We start from the raw sequence: 17,381 nt of genomic DNA, 5'->3' as shown, positions 1-17,381 counted from the left end.
AAACAGACCAATATCCTTCAATGGGGGAAGGGCTAAACAAACCATGGTACTAGGTGATACTACTCAACAACTAATTGATCCATGCAACAATGTGGATGGACTTTGAGTTATGTGGAGTAAAAAAAAACCAATCCCCAAAGGTTACACACTATGCCATTCCATTTGTCTGATATCCTTGAAATAACAAAATTATAGAGCTGGAGAAAAGTTTAGGGATCGGGAGATGGGGCAGACCGTAGGTGTGTGTAAAAGGAATAGCACCTGGGAGATTTGTGGCTTACATGTGACAAAACCACATTGAACTGCACACACACTCATACACACACACGCACACAAGTGCACCTACAACCCATAGAATCTGAATAAGCTCGGTTGATGGCACCGGTATGACTTTTCTGGTTTTGGTGTCGTATTAGAGTTATGCAAGATGTCAACACTGAGGGAGGGAGAAGGGTGCATGGACCTCCATGTCCATTTCTTTGGAACTTCCTATGAGTCTCTATTTCAAAATTGAAAGTTTTAGGGGTGCCCGGCTGGCTTAGTCCAAAGAGCATATGACTCTTGATCTTGGGGTCATGAGTTCAAGCACCATGTTGGGGATAGAGGTTACTTAAATAAACTTAAGAAGTTTTAAAGTAGACAGGATAGTACAACGAACCTCCATTTACCTATCACATGCATCTACAATTATCAACTTATGGCCATTCCTGTTTCATTGGGATCCCCCACACTTACCTCTCCCTGATATTATTCTGTCACAGTTCCCAGGCATCATATCATTTAATCCATAAATATTTCAATAAAGTGATAATCTTTATTTTTATACATAATCATGATTCTATGAATAATTTTAGGGTGGTAGGCATCTAATTCCTATATATTTTGCCTTCTTAATCCAACGGGGTTCATTACCTCAATTCATCATAGAATTATTTCTTATTTTTCTTTGCAGTTTTTCCTTTTACATCTTTTTTTCCTTTCTTATCTTTTGGAGAATTCTTTCCTTTCTTTAGCAAATTTTGCAGTTCTTCAAATCTCCCCAATCCTTTCCGGACCATTGTTCCACGCCACCACGCCTGAATCTGAAAACAAGATAAAGCCAAACAGCATCAGCTGGTATCACTCAGGATGGGGGATAGTTAGCTCTTCATTCTGGTATGTAGCCTTAAAGATGTGAAGAATGCAATGTCACCAGAACTCTATGCCTTATTTTCTCTTGGCCAGCCATCCTGGCAAATGTGTAAAAAAATAAAAAATAAAAAAAAAAATCAGTGCTTTTATGTCCCAGTCACTGTTGTAGACTTTTAGGGAACAGCAGTCAAACGCCAATGTCCCAGGCCAACACAGGAATGTATGATTGGATAGATGGTAGTAAATGCCATGGAGACGACAGTGCACAGTAAGGGGAATCAGGAGGGCCTGCACCTGCCCTCCCCCTCGTCGCTGGACTGCTGGGCTCCTACCTACAGCAGCCCCCACTCCTTCCGAGATCCTATTCCTTCCCACCTCCTCAGGTGGTGGTAGGCTCTGAATCTCCCTGTGCCTCCCCACTTCTCTTGGAATAAAAGCTCAGGTCCTTACAACGGGCTTACAAGGCCCTATCTGATCTGCTCCCTTCCTCTTGCCCGCACGGACCTCTTTCCTCCTTCCCCTTGCTCACCTTGCTGCAGCTGTGCGGCCTGCTCACAGCCGGGCACACCAGGCACAACCCCAGCTCTTGGCCTTCGCTTTTGCTGCTGCTTCTGCCTAGAACACTCTTCCCAATATTCAGACGGCTTAACCTCCAGTACTTCAAGTATTCGCTCAATTGTCATGGCTGTGGACTGAACTCTCACCCCTCGTCCCCAACTCATATTAAAAGCCCTAACCCTCAATGTGATTGTCTTTGGAGATGGCTGGTGGCAGGTAATTAGGCTTGGATGTGGTCATGAAGGGGGGGTCTTCATGATGGGATTAGTGCCCTTATAAGAGACACCAGGTAACTTAGTCTTCTCTCTGTCTTGTGAGGGCACAGCAAGAAGACGGCGATGCGCGAGGCAGAAGAGAGCTCTCACCGGAGACCAACCACGCCCACACCCTAATCCTGGACTTCTCGCCTCTAGAGCTGTGAGAAGATGTCTGCTGTTTGAGCCACCCAGTGTATGGGATACTGTTATGGTAGCCTGAGCTGACGAAGCCAGTCGTTTTTCTAATGAGGCCTACCCTGACCGTCTCATTTAAATCGAACCCCACCAACCCACCCAACACACACACACACACACACACACACACCCAACACACACACACACTTACTTCTGGCAATCTCAGTTCCCCTTAGCTTGAACTTTATTCCAATGCCACTTATTACTTTCTAACAGACTATATAATTTTATGTTTTATATTTCATGTTTTTATTTCTATCACACTACACTTTAAGCAATATGAGGACGGAAAACTTTGTTTTGTTCACTGATGTATTTCCAGTGGCTACAGCAGCGCCTGGCACATAGCAGAAGCTCAGTAAGTATTTGCTGAATGGAATGAGCAAATGAATGAATGAGGTGGCTGGGGGTGCTGTTTTAGATAAGGTGGACCAAGGGCAGGTATGAGGATATTTGAGCGGGGACTGAACTAAGTGAGGGCCGGAGTCTTGTCCATATCCGGGGGGAGCCTCTCTGGGCAGAGGGAGGAGCAGGCTTGGGCCTTGGGAAAACACGGAGGATCCGTTCGGGACATGAAAATGGCATGGAGGAGATGGGGAGTGAGAGCAGCCGTACAGGAGTCAGGTGGTGCTTTTCCAGGGGAACAGTATCGCCCTCTAGAGGCAGTCTAGACTTTTGCAGGGCTTTTTTGGTGTCTTGAAGTTGAGCAGTCTTCAACTGTGTGACACAAGCCGTCGTGCACAAAGACTTTCCCAGGTTGTGCACACTTGGGTAGTTTGCAGGCAACCCACTTCCAGAGCTTCACCTTTCACACGCACCCCTTCCTACAATGGATCTGCCGAGGAACCCAGCTGCTGGTTCTCCACTCCCACCTCTGCTTCACGGCTGCCCCTCAGGCACGCCTCTCAGCCCCCTGAATCTGACTAGGGTGTGTTGCCCTGGACTCCCAAAACCTCTGGGACACCACAAAAACCAGACAATACATAGTGGTACCAAAAAAAACAAAACATATGAACAAACAACAACATAACAAAGGCTCTTAAATACAGAGAGCTCTTGGTTGCCAGAGGGGAGGTGGGCGGGGAGATAGTGGAATAGGTAAAGGGGTGAAGAGGTACAAACTTCCAGTTATAAAGTAAGTAAGTCAGGGAGATGAGAAGTCCAGCATAAGGGAACATAGTCAATAATATTGTAATAATGTCGTATGGTGACAGATGGGGCCTGCACTTGGGGTGAGCACTGTGTGATGCACAGAATTGTCAAGTCATATGTGGTACACCTGAAACTAATATAAAATTGTATGTCCAATACTAAGAGACTAGCAGTATGATGTTGGCCCTCGGGACTAGGTAACCAGTTCTTTGGTAAGGCAAGTGGTTCCCAGCTCTTTGCCTTCAAGAAAATCGAAAGAAGACCAGTTGATTTGCCAGCCAAGAGCCCGGCCTCTGATTTTTGGGGATATAAATCTGGAAGAAGTTCAGAGATGTGTGAAGCATTACCATTTAAAACAAAATAATATAGGCACACACACACAGAGGCCTCCTCCATTCTTGTCAACTTATCTATGTAAGCAAGGTTTCTCAGCGCTTCATCTGTAAAATGAAAAATAGAACCGATGTCAACTCTGTCTCATTCTAGCAATAAGTAACATTTATGCAGGGATATATAAACTATGGGGGGCAGTCTCTCATTTGTGTATGTATTTTCCCCAAATCCTCTAGGGCAAATAATTAAATTAAAATATTAAATTAAATACCAAAAATTTTAATGGATTTTATAGTGTTTTGGTCAATTTTATACCACTAATAATTGCAATATGACTTAATCCAGGACATTATGCTCACAGAAAAAAAATTTAATTTTAGAACTTAACTTGTATAAATATTTGTGTTGCCTGAAAGTATGAAAAGTGATCTATAAATGACTTAAAATTATACATATAAAACATTAAGCTCAATTCTTAGGGGAAAGTGAAATAGAAATACATGTTCAAGAAGAAAAAGAAAGGATAGAAAATTTCTGTCTATGGGGTGGGTGGGTGGCTCAAGTCTGACTGGTGATTTCGGCTCAGGTCACAATCTCATGGGTTGTGGGATTGAGACCGGCTCTGTGCTCAGCATGGAGTCACTTAAGAGAGACTTTCTCCCGCTTCCTCTGCCCCTCCCCCACTCAGACGGTGCACGCTCTCAATCTCAAATAAATCCTAAAAAAAAAAAAAAATTCTGCCTATAAAATAAGAGCTTGCTCAAGTATTTTGTAAGTTGATGTGACTGACATATCAAATCCCATAATGGTATTTAGATTCCACTGGGCACATTTAAAATACTGATCTAAGAGCTCTATTTTAAGATGTCAATATTTTAAAAAAAGTAAATCCTTTGCAATAATTTTAAACTTAGTGGGAAAAGAATTTAAATATCAGTTTCAAACTGTGCAAGAGGGTACATGGTTTTTCAAAATACTTTAAGGAAGTATCCAAAAAGTATTATTTTCATTCTTCCAGTGTAGCCATTCTTGAGTATATACATATTAATATAAATTACTTTCCTTTCTCCTTTATGTTGCAGCTCAGGCATTCTTTTCATTTGTTAAAATTATGGGTTTTGGTAGGTTATGTTATCTGAGTTTAATTTCAGAAGAGTAAAGAAGGTATCACATACTATTTATCGTAAAAGAGAGGGCGTTAGGTTTGACATGGGGGAGGGCCCCTGCCAGAGGAGGGTCTTGCAAAGCAAAGACTGACTCTTGCTTCAGATGAAAAAGAGAATCACAGATTTCAGTAGAGTAGTGATAACTTCCCACCTGTGTTTTAACGGCACTGGTCTGATGCTAAGTGGAGGGTACACGTATGGGGAGCGGGTGCGGAAGTGGGGATGCTATTGGAGGACCAAGGTGGCCGTCAGGGTGTGGGAAATGGGGGCGTGGACCAGCTGCATGGAATACTGCCTGAAGTGGACACTGGCCTGGCCTGGCTGGGGCACCCTATCATCTGCATGAGCTAGGTGGGCAAGGAGGCCATGACAAGGTTCTTTGCCCCCCCTCCCTTTTAAAGGCTCTTTGCCCTTTGATCCTAGTTCGTGGCAGAGCAGAACTCTGGTCTCCACAGCCCCGCTCCATAAATACTTTCATTTCTAATTCTTCGGCCTGACCTTAGTGACTTTGTGAATATAAGCTTTTCGGCCCAGTGACTACTCCAAGAATTTTAGACTGCTTTGGGATTGGAAGTTTGGCTTTCTTTTGCCTGTTTGTTGTCTTCTTATCTGACAAAGAGTTGAAGAACGAAAATGCAAAAATGCTAAGATGATGCTCAAAGGTCCTGTTGCTTGTTTCTGAGGATATAAAGGAAATAAGAGGGCCTACTCTCGACGAGGACCAGGTATAGATGTGTAAAGAGCCGCCCGGAATGGTCTGTGATAGGTCTGTGTTTACCACCGGCCCTTCTCCAGAGCAGCTGTGAACGTGCTACCCAGAATTTTTGCTGATTTTACCTTTGTTGCCATTATCTTCATGTTTCTTTTTTTCTTAAAGTTCGCCCATATAGCCTGGATGCCTTCAGCACACACTTCTCTTGGGGGGTCCTCCAGGGGGTTGTCCACCAGCGTCAAAACCTTGAGATTCACCAGACTATCCAAATTCTCTGGAAGACAGGTGATCAAGTTGTCCTCAAGCAGTAATTCTTTCAAAGCTGAAACAATTTGTTTTTAATGATAGATTTATCTTAAGAAGCAGCAAAGTTAACATGTGCATTCTTTAGTCCAGTTACTGTGAAACGTGTGTCTCCTGCTGTGTTGTGTAACAAAAGACACAGATTTAAGGAGGCAAACCAAGTTCTCTTCCTTATAACAATTCAAAGTTGTTGAAGCCAGTGTGTATAAGTACTAGAGACAGAAAAATAGTACACACGAAAACAATCTGACAATGTTTCAGTCCTCCAGGGACCAAGGACAGGATGAGAATGTATGGTCGGGAGCATGACTAAGGAGTACTGCACGCGACCCTCGGCCCTAATCTATAGCAGAAAACATTGTTTTATTTGGTCCCACTAAAAGCTCAGCACAAGGCTGTCACGTGGATGGACACATGTACAAATAAAGAATGGTTTAGCCTAGTGCAAAATGTTTGGGTGTTTAAATATGGATCATATATGATTCTTCATGCCAATCTTACAGCTCCAAAAGTCCTCCCTTGCTGATTTCACCACTCTGGGTCAACACTTTTCCTTTTATTCCAGTGACTTCAGTGACCTAATGCAAACTTGCTGCGGGACCCCCAACTCCAAATTCTGGCATGTAGTAGGTAGGTAGTAAAGTATGGTTGGTGGTATAATGACTATATGGACGAATGCTAATTCTCTCAGTAGTTGCTATTTACTTCTCTATTCAATTCCCAACAAACAATCTCACTGCCTGTGTACTATTCAGGCCCCCGGCCTTCCCTGTCTCACTAGTGAGACTTGCGAGGAGGTAATGGGGTAGGGCTAAGCTCTCTAAACGTGGAGATTGGTCTTTAGTGAATGGAGGAGAGGGAAAGTGCTGGCCTCACACTCCACTAGGCTGAGGATCTACTAAGATTCCTCACCTTGTGCTTGGCAAATGGAATCTGGAAGTTGCTTAAGCCGGTTGTGGCGACAGTCCAGAATTTCCAGGTTAGGCATTGATCCCAAGGATGTGGGCAGGTACTCCAGATGATTATTCTCTATGTACAGCTCTTTAAGACTCTGAAAAACAGCAGCGTAGACCATAATGATCCTTACATTGATAAAAGAATTAAAATAAGCAGCATCACTGGTGAGTTCCCATACTCTTTCAGTGGGGGATGCCGTGGATTGGAATCAAGGGAAAACATACTTATTTAAAGAACCATCATCAAAACATAAAATTATTTTTGGGTAAAACCATTAGACATGGTTCCCATCTATGAAGGGAAAAGAAAACACGAAATCTAGCATTTGTTCACATGAACTTTACGGAAAAATAATTGTGATAATGTAACTATATATTATCATTTGCTCCCTTTCAACAGCTGACTATCTGCAGCAGTTGCTATAGAACTGAAACTGCATCAAGTATCAATCTAACATCGTCCGGGTTTGAAGTGGTAAAAATGTGCAGATAATGAGTTAGCTATTTTCAAATCCGCTGTCATGTTTGCATCTCACACGAAGATTTCAGAGAGTGTTGCATGGCCTGTGAAGGAGCCAGATGACGGGAAGAATTCTGAACACAGGGCAAAGCAATGGAGAATCAGGAACAGGACCTCTGTGTCACAGGTGAGAAGTACCCGTGCTACACACGCTGTCGCTCAGCTCCGCAACGGGGGGCTAGTGAGACTGCAGGACCACAAACACGGAAAAAATCTCATACGCATACATTAAGACACAGGGCACGGCTACTTTGAATGAAGCTATCTTGTTGCTTTGTTGGGATTTAGCCCATGGGTGTGGACCCATCTCCACAGGAACCGGGGACAATGTTAAATATACCCTGATTTGCCTGCCATCCTGCAGGGAGGGAGGTCACCTTGACCCATCCAAAATGCAGGTTCCTAGCCATGTCACCGGTATGATACTTCAACTTCAAAATAGTACGATTTTCAGGGGCCTCTTCCAAAAAGGTAGAAATCGAATGGAAAGCGGTATGGCTCAATTTCTTCAAATAAAACATGCCAAACCGCACTGTGGAAAGGAGTGTGGCGTGTCACAGCCTCTTGGCTATATTCTTTGAGGATGGATCCAGGGGTTCAGGAAAACAGTGTTAGAACGACTGCTTGTTCGGGGTTGGAAATCTAGCACGGATGATTCCACAGGCAGCCCACGGGACACCACCGTGTTTTCTCAGTATCAGCAGACGTACGCAATCGGTGGGCACGTACTGCTTTGTCCACTCACCTGGGGAAGCTTACCTGTAGTTTACTAATGTGTTCTGGCATAGAGGTGAACTTGGCTCCCTGGTCTTGCCCAATGTATAATTTCTCTAAAGACTCTAAAGGAAGGATTTCTTCTGGAAATGAAAGGAACTGATTTCCTGTTAATCCAAGCATCTTCAGCTTTGGAAGTGAGCCGAAGTCTGACGGCAACTAGAAGTATTCCAAAAAGATAAGTTTCAGGTCAAGGTTATTTTAAACAGTAAGATAATAAATGGGGTTTTTTAGTTTTGAGGTAGAGCAATTGAGCAATTCCTGCTGATGAGAAGCTGGCACACATGTTTGCACACAGTATTCGTATCTGCAGATCGAAGTCCGGAGCCCCACTCTTTCCCGGAGCCTCTCTGCGCTTCGCTTTCAGGCACTGCTTTAAATTGAAGCGATTTTTTACCTACTTTATGGCAAGTTGTTGAACTGTCGTGTAGCAAATGCGTGACACGACTGAAAAAGTACTCAAGCTTTCAGTGTGATTTCGCAACTATAATATTAATAAGTTCAGCTATTGGAACGGATCAATTTAGGAACATGACCCCTTACCCTGAAATGCTTTAAGTCAGCAATTTAGAAACTTCAGCTGATATCTCAGTTGGGGGCACCTGGGTGCCTCAGTTGGTTAAGCATCTGCCTTTGGCTCAGGTCATGATCCCAAGGTCCTGGGGTGGAGTCCCACATCAGGCTCCCAACTCAGTGGGGAGTCTGCTTCTCCCTCTCCCTCTGCTCCTCCTCCCTCTCTCCCTCCCTCCCTCCCTCTCTCAAATAAACTTATAAAAATGTTAAAAAAAAAATCTCAGTTGGAAGCAAACAATGAAGACTATCGTGGTTTTATCCTGCCATATTCTTCCGCCAATGAACACCAAGGCTTATGTGCCCTTTGAGGTATTGGGTAGCCATTTCCCAGACTCCCAGACTGTCCAGGCATGAAAGGCCATCGGAAGGTCATCTATTCTAATCCTTGAACAGGGTGGTTGAATATATTCCACAGCTAGCCATCCAGCATACATTTAAATACCATCTCCTGGAATGAAAACTCATTACCTGGATGGAGACCTCTAATCATCGGATTTCCTTCTTCTGTCAAGCCAAAATTTGTGTCACTATTATGTTCACCTATTGGTCTCTTTCTGGCGCATTGGAACCACATGGAGAAATCTCATTCTTAAAATGTGTGACAGTCTCCCTATTGATTACGTTACAGAGACACCTAGTTTCTTGTGGGGAAAAGCCCAGCTATATATCTCAACGGCTTCATAACTCACGTTGAACCACCTTCCTTTGTCTGACTTTACTCCTAACAGGGAAAGCATTCCCCGCAGTTGCCTGTCCTAAGCCCGGGGTTCTCCTCCACCCACTCCTCTCTTCTTCATGAGAATGGTTACGGTTCAGCTCAGCGTGATCTCTCCATAGATGGGGGAATAGATAAATAATTGCGGAGTAGCCAAAAGTAAGCCCCCTAGAGGGATAACATAACAGTAGGTCTCACACACCTGCAATCTTTCTTTTTTCTTTCTTTCTTTCTTTCTTTCTTTCTTTCTTTCTTTCTTCTTTCTTTCTTTCAAGATTTTATTTATTTATTTGACAGAGAGACAGCCAGCGAGAGAAGGCACACAAGCAAGGGGGAGTGGGAGAGGAAGAAGCAGGCTCCCAGCGGAGGAGCCCGATGAGGGGCTCGGTCCCAGGAGTCCGGGATCACGCCCTGAGCTGAAGGGAGACGCTTAACGACTGAGCCACCCAGGCACCCCCACCTGCAATCTTTTCTCTTTATTGTGTAGGGTGAGGGTTCATTTTCCTAAAAGTGCTATAAAATGTTTATAGTTTTATTTGGCTATTTCAAAATTCTTCATCAGGCACTTGGATCCCTTTAATACCAAGCACCTGCACCTGTGTAGTCCAAATAATAGGAAAAGGTTTTTCACGCTAACTGCTTCATTACAACCTACAATGTCCCTCTTGCTGCTGTTCAGTTAGCTCACAGGTTTAGCTTTTCTTTTTCAAAGCACATTGAATGTTTAAAGATTTTTTTGCAGGATATTCAAGATTCAATAATGAATGCCATCACAGTCACATTAAAGTGTCGCGGGAATAAATCTGGCTGTACAGAAAAGCTGCAGGGCGTCAAAGGAGGACAATCACTATGGATGCGCGAACTGCTGCAGTCATTCTGAGGCTGAGTCGTCCCTTTACAGAAAAGACCATACAAATAAAATCCATCTAGATACACACTGGAAGTCAGCTCCTTTTGCATCCACCTGGACAGAAAAAGCTGCTGGCCAGGCTCCACGAGCCAGAAACCCATCAGGTAAGTGTTTGGGGTAGGACAGGTAAGGAGCCGGCTTAAAAGCCATGTGTCTAATACAGAGAAATGCACTGGGAGGTCACTGGAGGGATTAGCATAATAGGTAATGAGGGAAGGAGACAAAAAAACACAGAAACACCACCATAAGAACTGAAGAATAACAAGCAATGGTACTTAGAGATTTTCACATTCCATATACTAATATTGAACACGTCCACATTTCAGCGCAGCTTGACTTGCGGCCAAACCTGGTATTGGATGAGGCTTATCCTTGTTAAGATGCCCTCCGTGTGTGATTCCGTCCTCTATTCTGATCTCTGAAAATGTCTCACAGGAAAGGATTAGGGATCATTCAGGACTCACCAAGAATGAAGTGAATGTGTTATTCTTCCCAAGGGCACTTTAGATTTTGAGCCTTTCACTCCCAGTGTAGAATTGGACGGACTTTGTCCGCTGGGAAAGGAATTTCTTACCTCAGTGCTGGAAGAGCTGGGGGGATGGGCAGAGGGCCTCTGATAAACCTCTAACCCCCCCTCCCCCCTCCCCCCCCCCCCCCCCCCCCGCCATGGGTTGCTACCTAAGTAGAGATTAAGCCCTAGATTCTCTTCCTAAATCCTAAATTACCATCAGAATGGTTACTTCCTGAAAGGCAGTTTTAAAACTACAGCAACTAGAAAAAACAACAACAGCGCCCCCCACAGAGTTCTACATTAAAAATCGAGTAAAAGATTAAACAAAAACAAAAACACCCCCAACAAACCTTTAGGGCCTAGGATTAGTATAAAGTATGGTGAGCACAGGACATCCATGTCCATGTCCAGAAAAGCAGACTATTATTTGATTACAGTCGTGGATTTCCAAATCTCCTGATTTCTCCCTCTGAAGTTGTAACAGAACTAACTGTTCTTTTTAATTTTCAAAAACTAAAAATAAAAAAAAAAACACACGTGCAGGCACCATCCAAACCTTTTGTTAATAAACAAAATGAAATGTGTCAACTATACTTAAATAAAAATAATTTTCGAATAAATAAAATGAAATGCTGCAATCAAAACCGAGCTCCCCTGTGATCCCCCCCTTTTTTTAAAGATTTTATTTATTTGACAGAGAGAGAGAGGCAGCGAGAGAGGGAACACAAGCAGGGGGAGTGGGAGAGGGAGAAGCAGGCTTCCCACTGAGCGGGGAGCTTGATGGGGGCTCAATCCCAGGACCCTGGGATCATGACCTGAGCTGAAGGCAGACGCTTAATGACTGAGCCACCCAGGCGTCCCCTCTGTGATCCCCTCCTCATTTCCTTGACTTCCCTCCCCTTCCCAGAGGCAGCCACTGTTAAGAATTTGGCGAGTTCTTTTTCTAGTTCATATTTTTTATACTTTTATTACATATATATTAATATCCACAAAGTATGTGTTGTGTGCGTATGTATGTAGTTTTGTGTGATTAAGAATTTATGAATGGTGTCAGGTTCTGCAACTTGGTGTCTTCCTTTTTAATAAATGTAATTTTGAGGTCTCGCTGCCCTGGCACGTAGTGCTCCAGTTCACTTAAATTACTGTATAGTTTTTAATTTTATGAATATAGCCATCTGTTTGCTCGTTGCTCTGCTGACATTTGGCTGTCTCCCATACTTGCTGTCAACGGTGCTATGCTGAACATTTTTGAACACGCCACCCTGCACACATGGGAGAGAGTTTCTTTAGGGACTGTTTTTGCAGTTCCCCCCGAGTGCAACATTAAGGCCTGAGGTTGTAGGTGTCAGAAAAACACCTGCCGTGTGAGGAACCCCCATTAGGAGCTGGTCTTGGGTCAGAATAGAGACTCCGGGGCCCAGCCGCTCTGGGAGGGAACGCGGCTCTGTCTCGTACAGGGGTGTGGCCTCAGCAAGTCAGTTAAGGTCCCTGCGCCTCGTTTTCCCATGTATCACTGAGATAACAGCACCCACATCAAAACGAGCACATCAACCCCAGCTCAGGGCAGCAAAAGCCCTTGACAGCACAGTGACAGCCAGGAAGGGAATCAGTACCTGCCATATCTTATTATCATCCAGCGCCAGGACTTCCAGGTTCTTCAGCGCGCTGATCTCCAGCGGACAGCGTTCCAGAAGGTTCTGGCTGAGATCCAGGAAGCGCAAGGTGCCCAGGCGCCGGAAGGAGCGCCGCAGCCCCCGTAGGCCTGTGTTGCCGAGGTACAGCAGGTGCACGGAGGTCCACCTGCAGATGAGCCGCGGCACCTTCTCCAGGGGGTTGCCGCTCAGCCCGATCTCCGTCATCCCGGTCAGCTCCGCCAGGGTGTGCGGGAGCGAGTGCAGGCGGTTGTAGGACAGATCCAGCACCGACAGTCGGCTGCAGCGGCCCAGCGACTCGGGGAGAACGGGCAGGCTGTTGTAAGCTACATAGAACTTCTGCAGCCTTGTCAGGTTCCCGATCGCCTCCGGGATGACAGTTAGTTTGTTCTCATCCAGGTCAATGATCTCCAGGTCGTAGAGAACACAGAGCTCCGCAGGGAAAACCTCGAACTGGTTCTGCTTCAGGTAGATCTCCCTCAGTTTGGTCTGGTTCTCGATTTCCTTGGGCAGAGATTTCAGGTCGTTGCCGGACAGCCCGAGCAGCTCGAGATGGTGCAGGAGCTTGCAAAGGCCGCTGGGGATCTCGGCCAGGCCGGTGCGGTAGAGGCGCAGCTCGCGCAGCCGCCGCAGGCCGCCGAGCGCCGGGAGGGACGAGCTCAGGAGCGGGTTGTGGCTCAGGTCCAGGCCCTCCAGGCTGCTCAGCCCGCCCAGCTCCCGGCCCAGCGCGCTCAGCTTGTTCCCGTTCAGGTAGAGGATCCGGACGTTCTTCAAACGCTGGATACCCCGGGGGATTGCTTCAATCTGGTTGTTCTCCAGATGCGCCTCTTCTAGTTCTTCTAATTCTAAGATCTCCGATGGAATGGTAGTCAAGCTCTGATTAGAAGCATCGATGAAAAATGTTCTGCCGGAGGCCTGTTGTGGACCACCTTTTGGATGAATTTTCGATGCACGGCCTACTGATTTTATGTCATTTGACATTGTGTTGACGGAAAGGTCGAGTATTCAAAATCGGAAATATTGGGAAAACAGAAAATCCGTTTACTTGCCGTGAGACTCCATATCCTTAAGAGAGAGAAAATTTAAGTTTAGTTGACTGAATCGAGGGCTTGACATTCTAACGCGGCATGAGATGTAGGTTTTTGTGTTTCCTGCTGGGAGATGAATTCAAATATAGGCTCCTCCTAATAGGTTGACTTCTATGAAAAGAAAAAAGATTGTCTCATTTCAGTTTTTTTAAAAAGTCCCTATCCTGATTCTATTTCCAGGTAGAATGGAGAAGATTGCAAAAGATTGCTCTTTCCATAAACACTAACGGAGCCCTAGGAAAAAATAATATTTTAAAATATTGTGTGTTTTTTTTTCTTGAAGCCACCAGAGAAGTGTGGATGCAAAGAAGGCCAAGCGCGTTAAGTTCTAGAGACGGACTACCGCTTCCTAAGTAGGGAGAGACCAGTGGGCACTTTGATGCCTGGTGGCATTTTCAACTTTGGGACCTGGCAGGCAGAGAAGCTGCCATATGCTCCGGGAAAGGAACTTCTGAGACAAGGAGGGACCAGCCAAACTTTTTCAAGCCGGGTATGCGCACCCCGGGGGAGTAGCATGGAAGGGCCTCGGCTGCAGAGCCGGGTCCCCCCATAGACGGGGGCGACTCAGTGGCCTAGGAAAAGTTGCAGGCTAGCTGAAAGACCAGAGAGAGCTTGTGGTTTTAGATCCCTACGCCTGGCTGCGGGCCGGGCCTTAAATCTCTAAGCAAGAGATCTGAAATCGCTCCAACTGAAATGAACTACAGCAGCAACCTAGAAAGAAATTAAACGAGAATAAATCATGTCCATGGATTAGAACACTCAGTGTTCAGAGGTTAATATATTCCCCAAACTGATCTTTTGGTTCAGTACAACTTCAATCAAAATCTCAATAGGCTTTTTTCTTTCTTTCTTGGTAGATGTTAACGAGCTGATTCTAAAATTTATATGAAAATGCAAAGAATGGAAAATTGCAAAAGACAATCTTGAATAATAACAAAATTGGCAGACTTGCACTACTGCATTCATAAATCTTATAAATCTAAGATGTTAATATTGTGTCACAGAAGACTAAGACCTGGGTCGTTAACATACGCGCACACCCGCCACAGCCTAGGAAGGAAGGCAGAGAAGATGAGGTGGTGTTGGCCTGGTTGATTGTTGCGTCTTTGACTTGGCTTCTAGATGGGGGCTTTCCTGCTGGAGTACTGGGCCTCTGCTCCCACACCGAGCCTGGGCCCCAGATGGGGGGGTGTGCTTCCAGCCCCCACTTACTATTACTGCGCCTGGCCGCCCAGCAGTATGTGGCTTAGATCCTCATGGCTCTATGCCTAGCCTCCAGCAGAGTTCTGGGACAGTGTTGCTCTCTGTTATTTAAAGAAAGGAAAAGACTTATCACTGATTAAATTATATCTAGAATAAGTTGTCTCCAGGATTTCTCATTTGATCATTAGATTGATTTAATGCTGTTCAGTCCTGTAGGATAAAATTTCCCGCGTCCTGAATATAAACTACTGACAATGCTGAAGACTCCTAGACAATTCGTAGTGTGCAGACTAAGGCCATAGTAGAAATGAAAATAGAGAACACTCGGGACACTGTATGCTCTAAGCTTCACTTAAGCTGATGTACACGTAACCCTCACTAGAACCCTAAGAAGCAGGCACCATTACGATCTGTTTTACAGAGACAGAAACTAACCAAAAAGGCTTTCCTCAGAACCTAGTAGGAAGTGGGGGCAGGAGCGTAGAATTTGTTTTAACCCCGCTGAGGATATTAACATCATTTGTTTACAGGAAGCCTGCTTTTTGTCAAAGTCCGGCTTGGGTGTGAGCATTCAGGCTTGGTTTTCTTTTGCGGCCTTCCAGCAGAGTCATCTGGGGAAGATGCTTGCCGACTAGCGGCCTGATTAGGGTTAACACAGGTGTGTCTGGGCTTCCAGACACATAAAAGAACTTATTTCTCCTAACGTTCGTCGGTTCCACCATGAGACCTGCCTAGAATGTCTGAATGTCTGTGTACATATGTTATCTCGCCAGAATCATATATCCCACATGTGTCTGGAACCGATTTGATGGCCTCTGAAAGCTACATATACTGTATATCCATTAACAGACTTAATAAAAGGAGGTCGTAAAGTCAGATTTGCAACAGCTTGGCCAGTAATTCAGCCACAGTAAATAAGAACAGAGAAGATGGATTCCTTATTGGTTATTTTTTTCATAAGGATTGCTACCGCAGCGTGGTCAGATGAACTTGTTACAACCCAGTATTACTGTGGAATTTCTAAGGGTAGTGACTGTTGTGTCATTTCAAGGACTCAGCGTTTGAATCGTTTAATGATTAGCCCTTTTTTGTGTCATTTTAATGCCTGAGAAAACCATTTAAGAAAATGGCCAACCTTCTTAAATTTATATCAAGTGTTGACACTTTTGTTTCCAAGTCTGTTTACACACCAACTGCATAGACAAGACTAGGGTCCTGAGGTTAACATGGCTCTCTCTGATAGCAGAAATAACCATCTCTAGTTAAAATCATTTCAAGATTTTACTTAAAGCTTCATCCGAGATCTTCTCCCTCTAACACAGACAAGCCAAAAGCCTCCATATACCTAGGATGGAGAACCATGTGATGGTAATGGTAACACCCTTTGCTTTGATAAACATTTCTGGGACACTAAAATCCCAGGAAAAATTTTTAAGTCTCCTCTCAAGTAATACTGAGATGAAGACCCATATAAACTTCAGACTTGAGTGGAAAGCTTTTATAATCAAGCAACTTTAGATTTTTGGCAGGGGCAAGGGAGAATCTACACAGCTCAGCCAATAATAAAGACAAGATTCTGGGTGTGATGTTGTGATATAATAATTAATATATATTTGGTCTTTGTTCCCAAGTTCCTGATACAAGAGCTTCTAAAACCTTTAGTATTTTTCCAAGGGGTTGGAGAGGATCGTCTTTTGGTATTCATAAGAGACCCCATTCAACCACACCTGAGTCCCTACTGATAATGAGCTCTGAAAAGTTTTGTACAGTGAAGAGGCTTCCAAGGACGGGTCCAGTGACTCTGGCCTTTGAAAACCTCAGATCAGTCAGCTGAAGATTAAAGAGGCCTTAGAGAAACATTCGCTTCCCAGAATTGTTAGCTGTGTGGCATGGTGTTCCCCCCTTCCCGTTGTCACCAAATTGATCTGAAACAGCTTCTCAGGACATGTTTTCCTTAAATAGACTCGTACGGGCATCTCACCCGTTGTCAAAAACGTTTCTGCCTTTCATTCCTCTACATGTACCACCAAACTATAGATCTATTAATTCCTACGCAAAACCTCTTTTTTTCTCTTAGAATGTGGTTTTTCAAATTATTGTCTTGCACGATGAATAAGAAGGTTTGAGGTGCTATTCCATTACTAATCCCTGTTACTTTCTTGTCTCGTCAGATAAGAAAAATGTAAACTTTTCAGACCACTCACTTTTTTCCATGGGAAATCAGTTCTTTGATAACACTAATTTTCCCAGCTGCGTATTTAGTACCTAAACACACATGCATGAGCAATGCCAGAAGTCAGCGCTTAAGATACTCGTCGGAAAATTCAACCCGGAATTTGCTCTGACACTTCCTAGCAGCCCGGTTGAGCCCTCTGGTGGTTGGGGAAGAATAGGTAATGGGTGGGTTAAATATTAATTCTCCCAGATCCTATGAGTTCGCTCTCCATGTTAGCAGGAAACGACTTACCTAGGTCCTATTTTGTGTTTTCTCAAGACGGGAGGATCGTAATGAGATCATAATTAAACCTCGTGCTGTTGGCTTTTTAAATAAGTACAATAAAAGAAACATTTGAAAAATATTTCTGAATTTTCTATAAAACTATAGTCAAAGACCTGTCTAGTAAGTTACTTATATAAAGATACACCTATTAAACCTTCCTACTGTAAGGTGC

General features: G+C 44.3%; 1 protein-coding gene across 1 annotated transcript; it reads right to left on the bottom strand.

Annotated features, from left to right (window-relative positions):
* Positions 1–959: 959 nt before the first annotated feature.
* On the bottom strand, positions 960–13,399 carry LRRIQ4 (leucine rich repeats and IQ motif containing 4; the record flags this gene model as incomplete). Its single annotated transcript, XM_026498921.3, has 5 exons — positions 12,380–13,399; positions 8,043–8,216; positions 6,720–6,858; positions 5,630–5,826; positions 960–1,082 (listed from the first exon to the last, which is right to left on the bottom strand). Coding segments are annotated over exons 1-5 (1,653 nt in total), but the record flags the coding sequence as incomplete, so codon positions are not given.
* Positions 13,400–17,381: the final 3,982 nt, after the last annotated feature.

The sequence above is a fragment of the Ursus arctos genome, unplaced genomic scaffold (assembly GCF_023065955.2).
Source record: "Ursus arctos isolate Adak ecotype North America unplaced genomic scaffold, UrsArc2.0 scaffold_4, whole genome shotgun sequence".
Taxonomy (NCBI): Eukaryota; Metazoa; Chordata; class Mammalia; order Carnivora; family Ursidae; genus Ursus; species Ursus arctos.
This window is presented reverse-complemented; position numbering and strand designations above follow the sequence as displayed.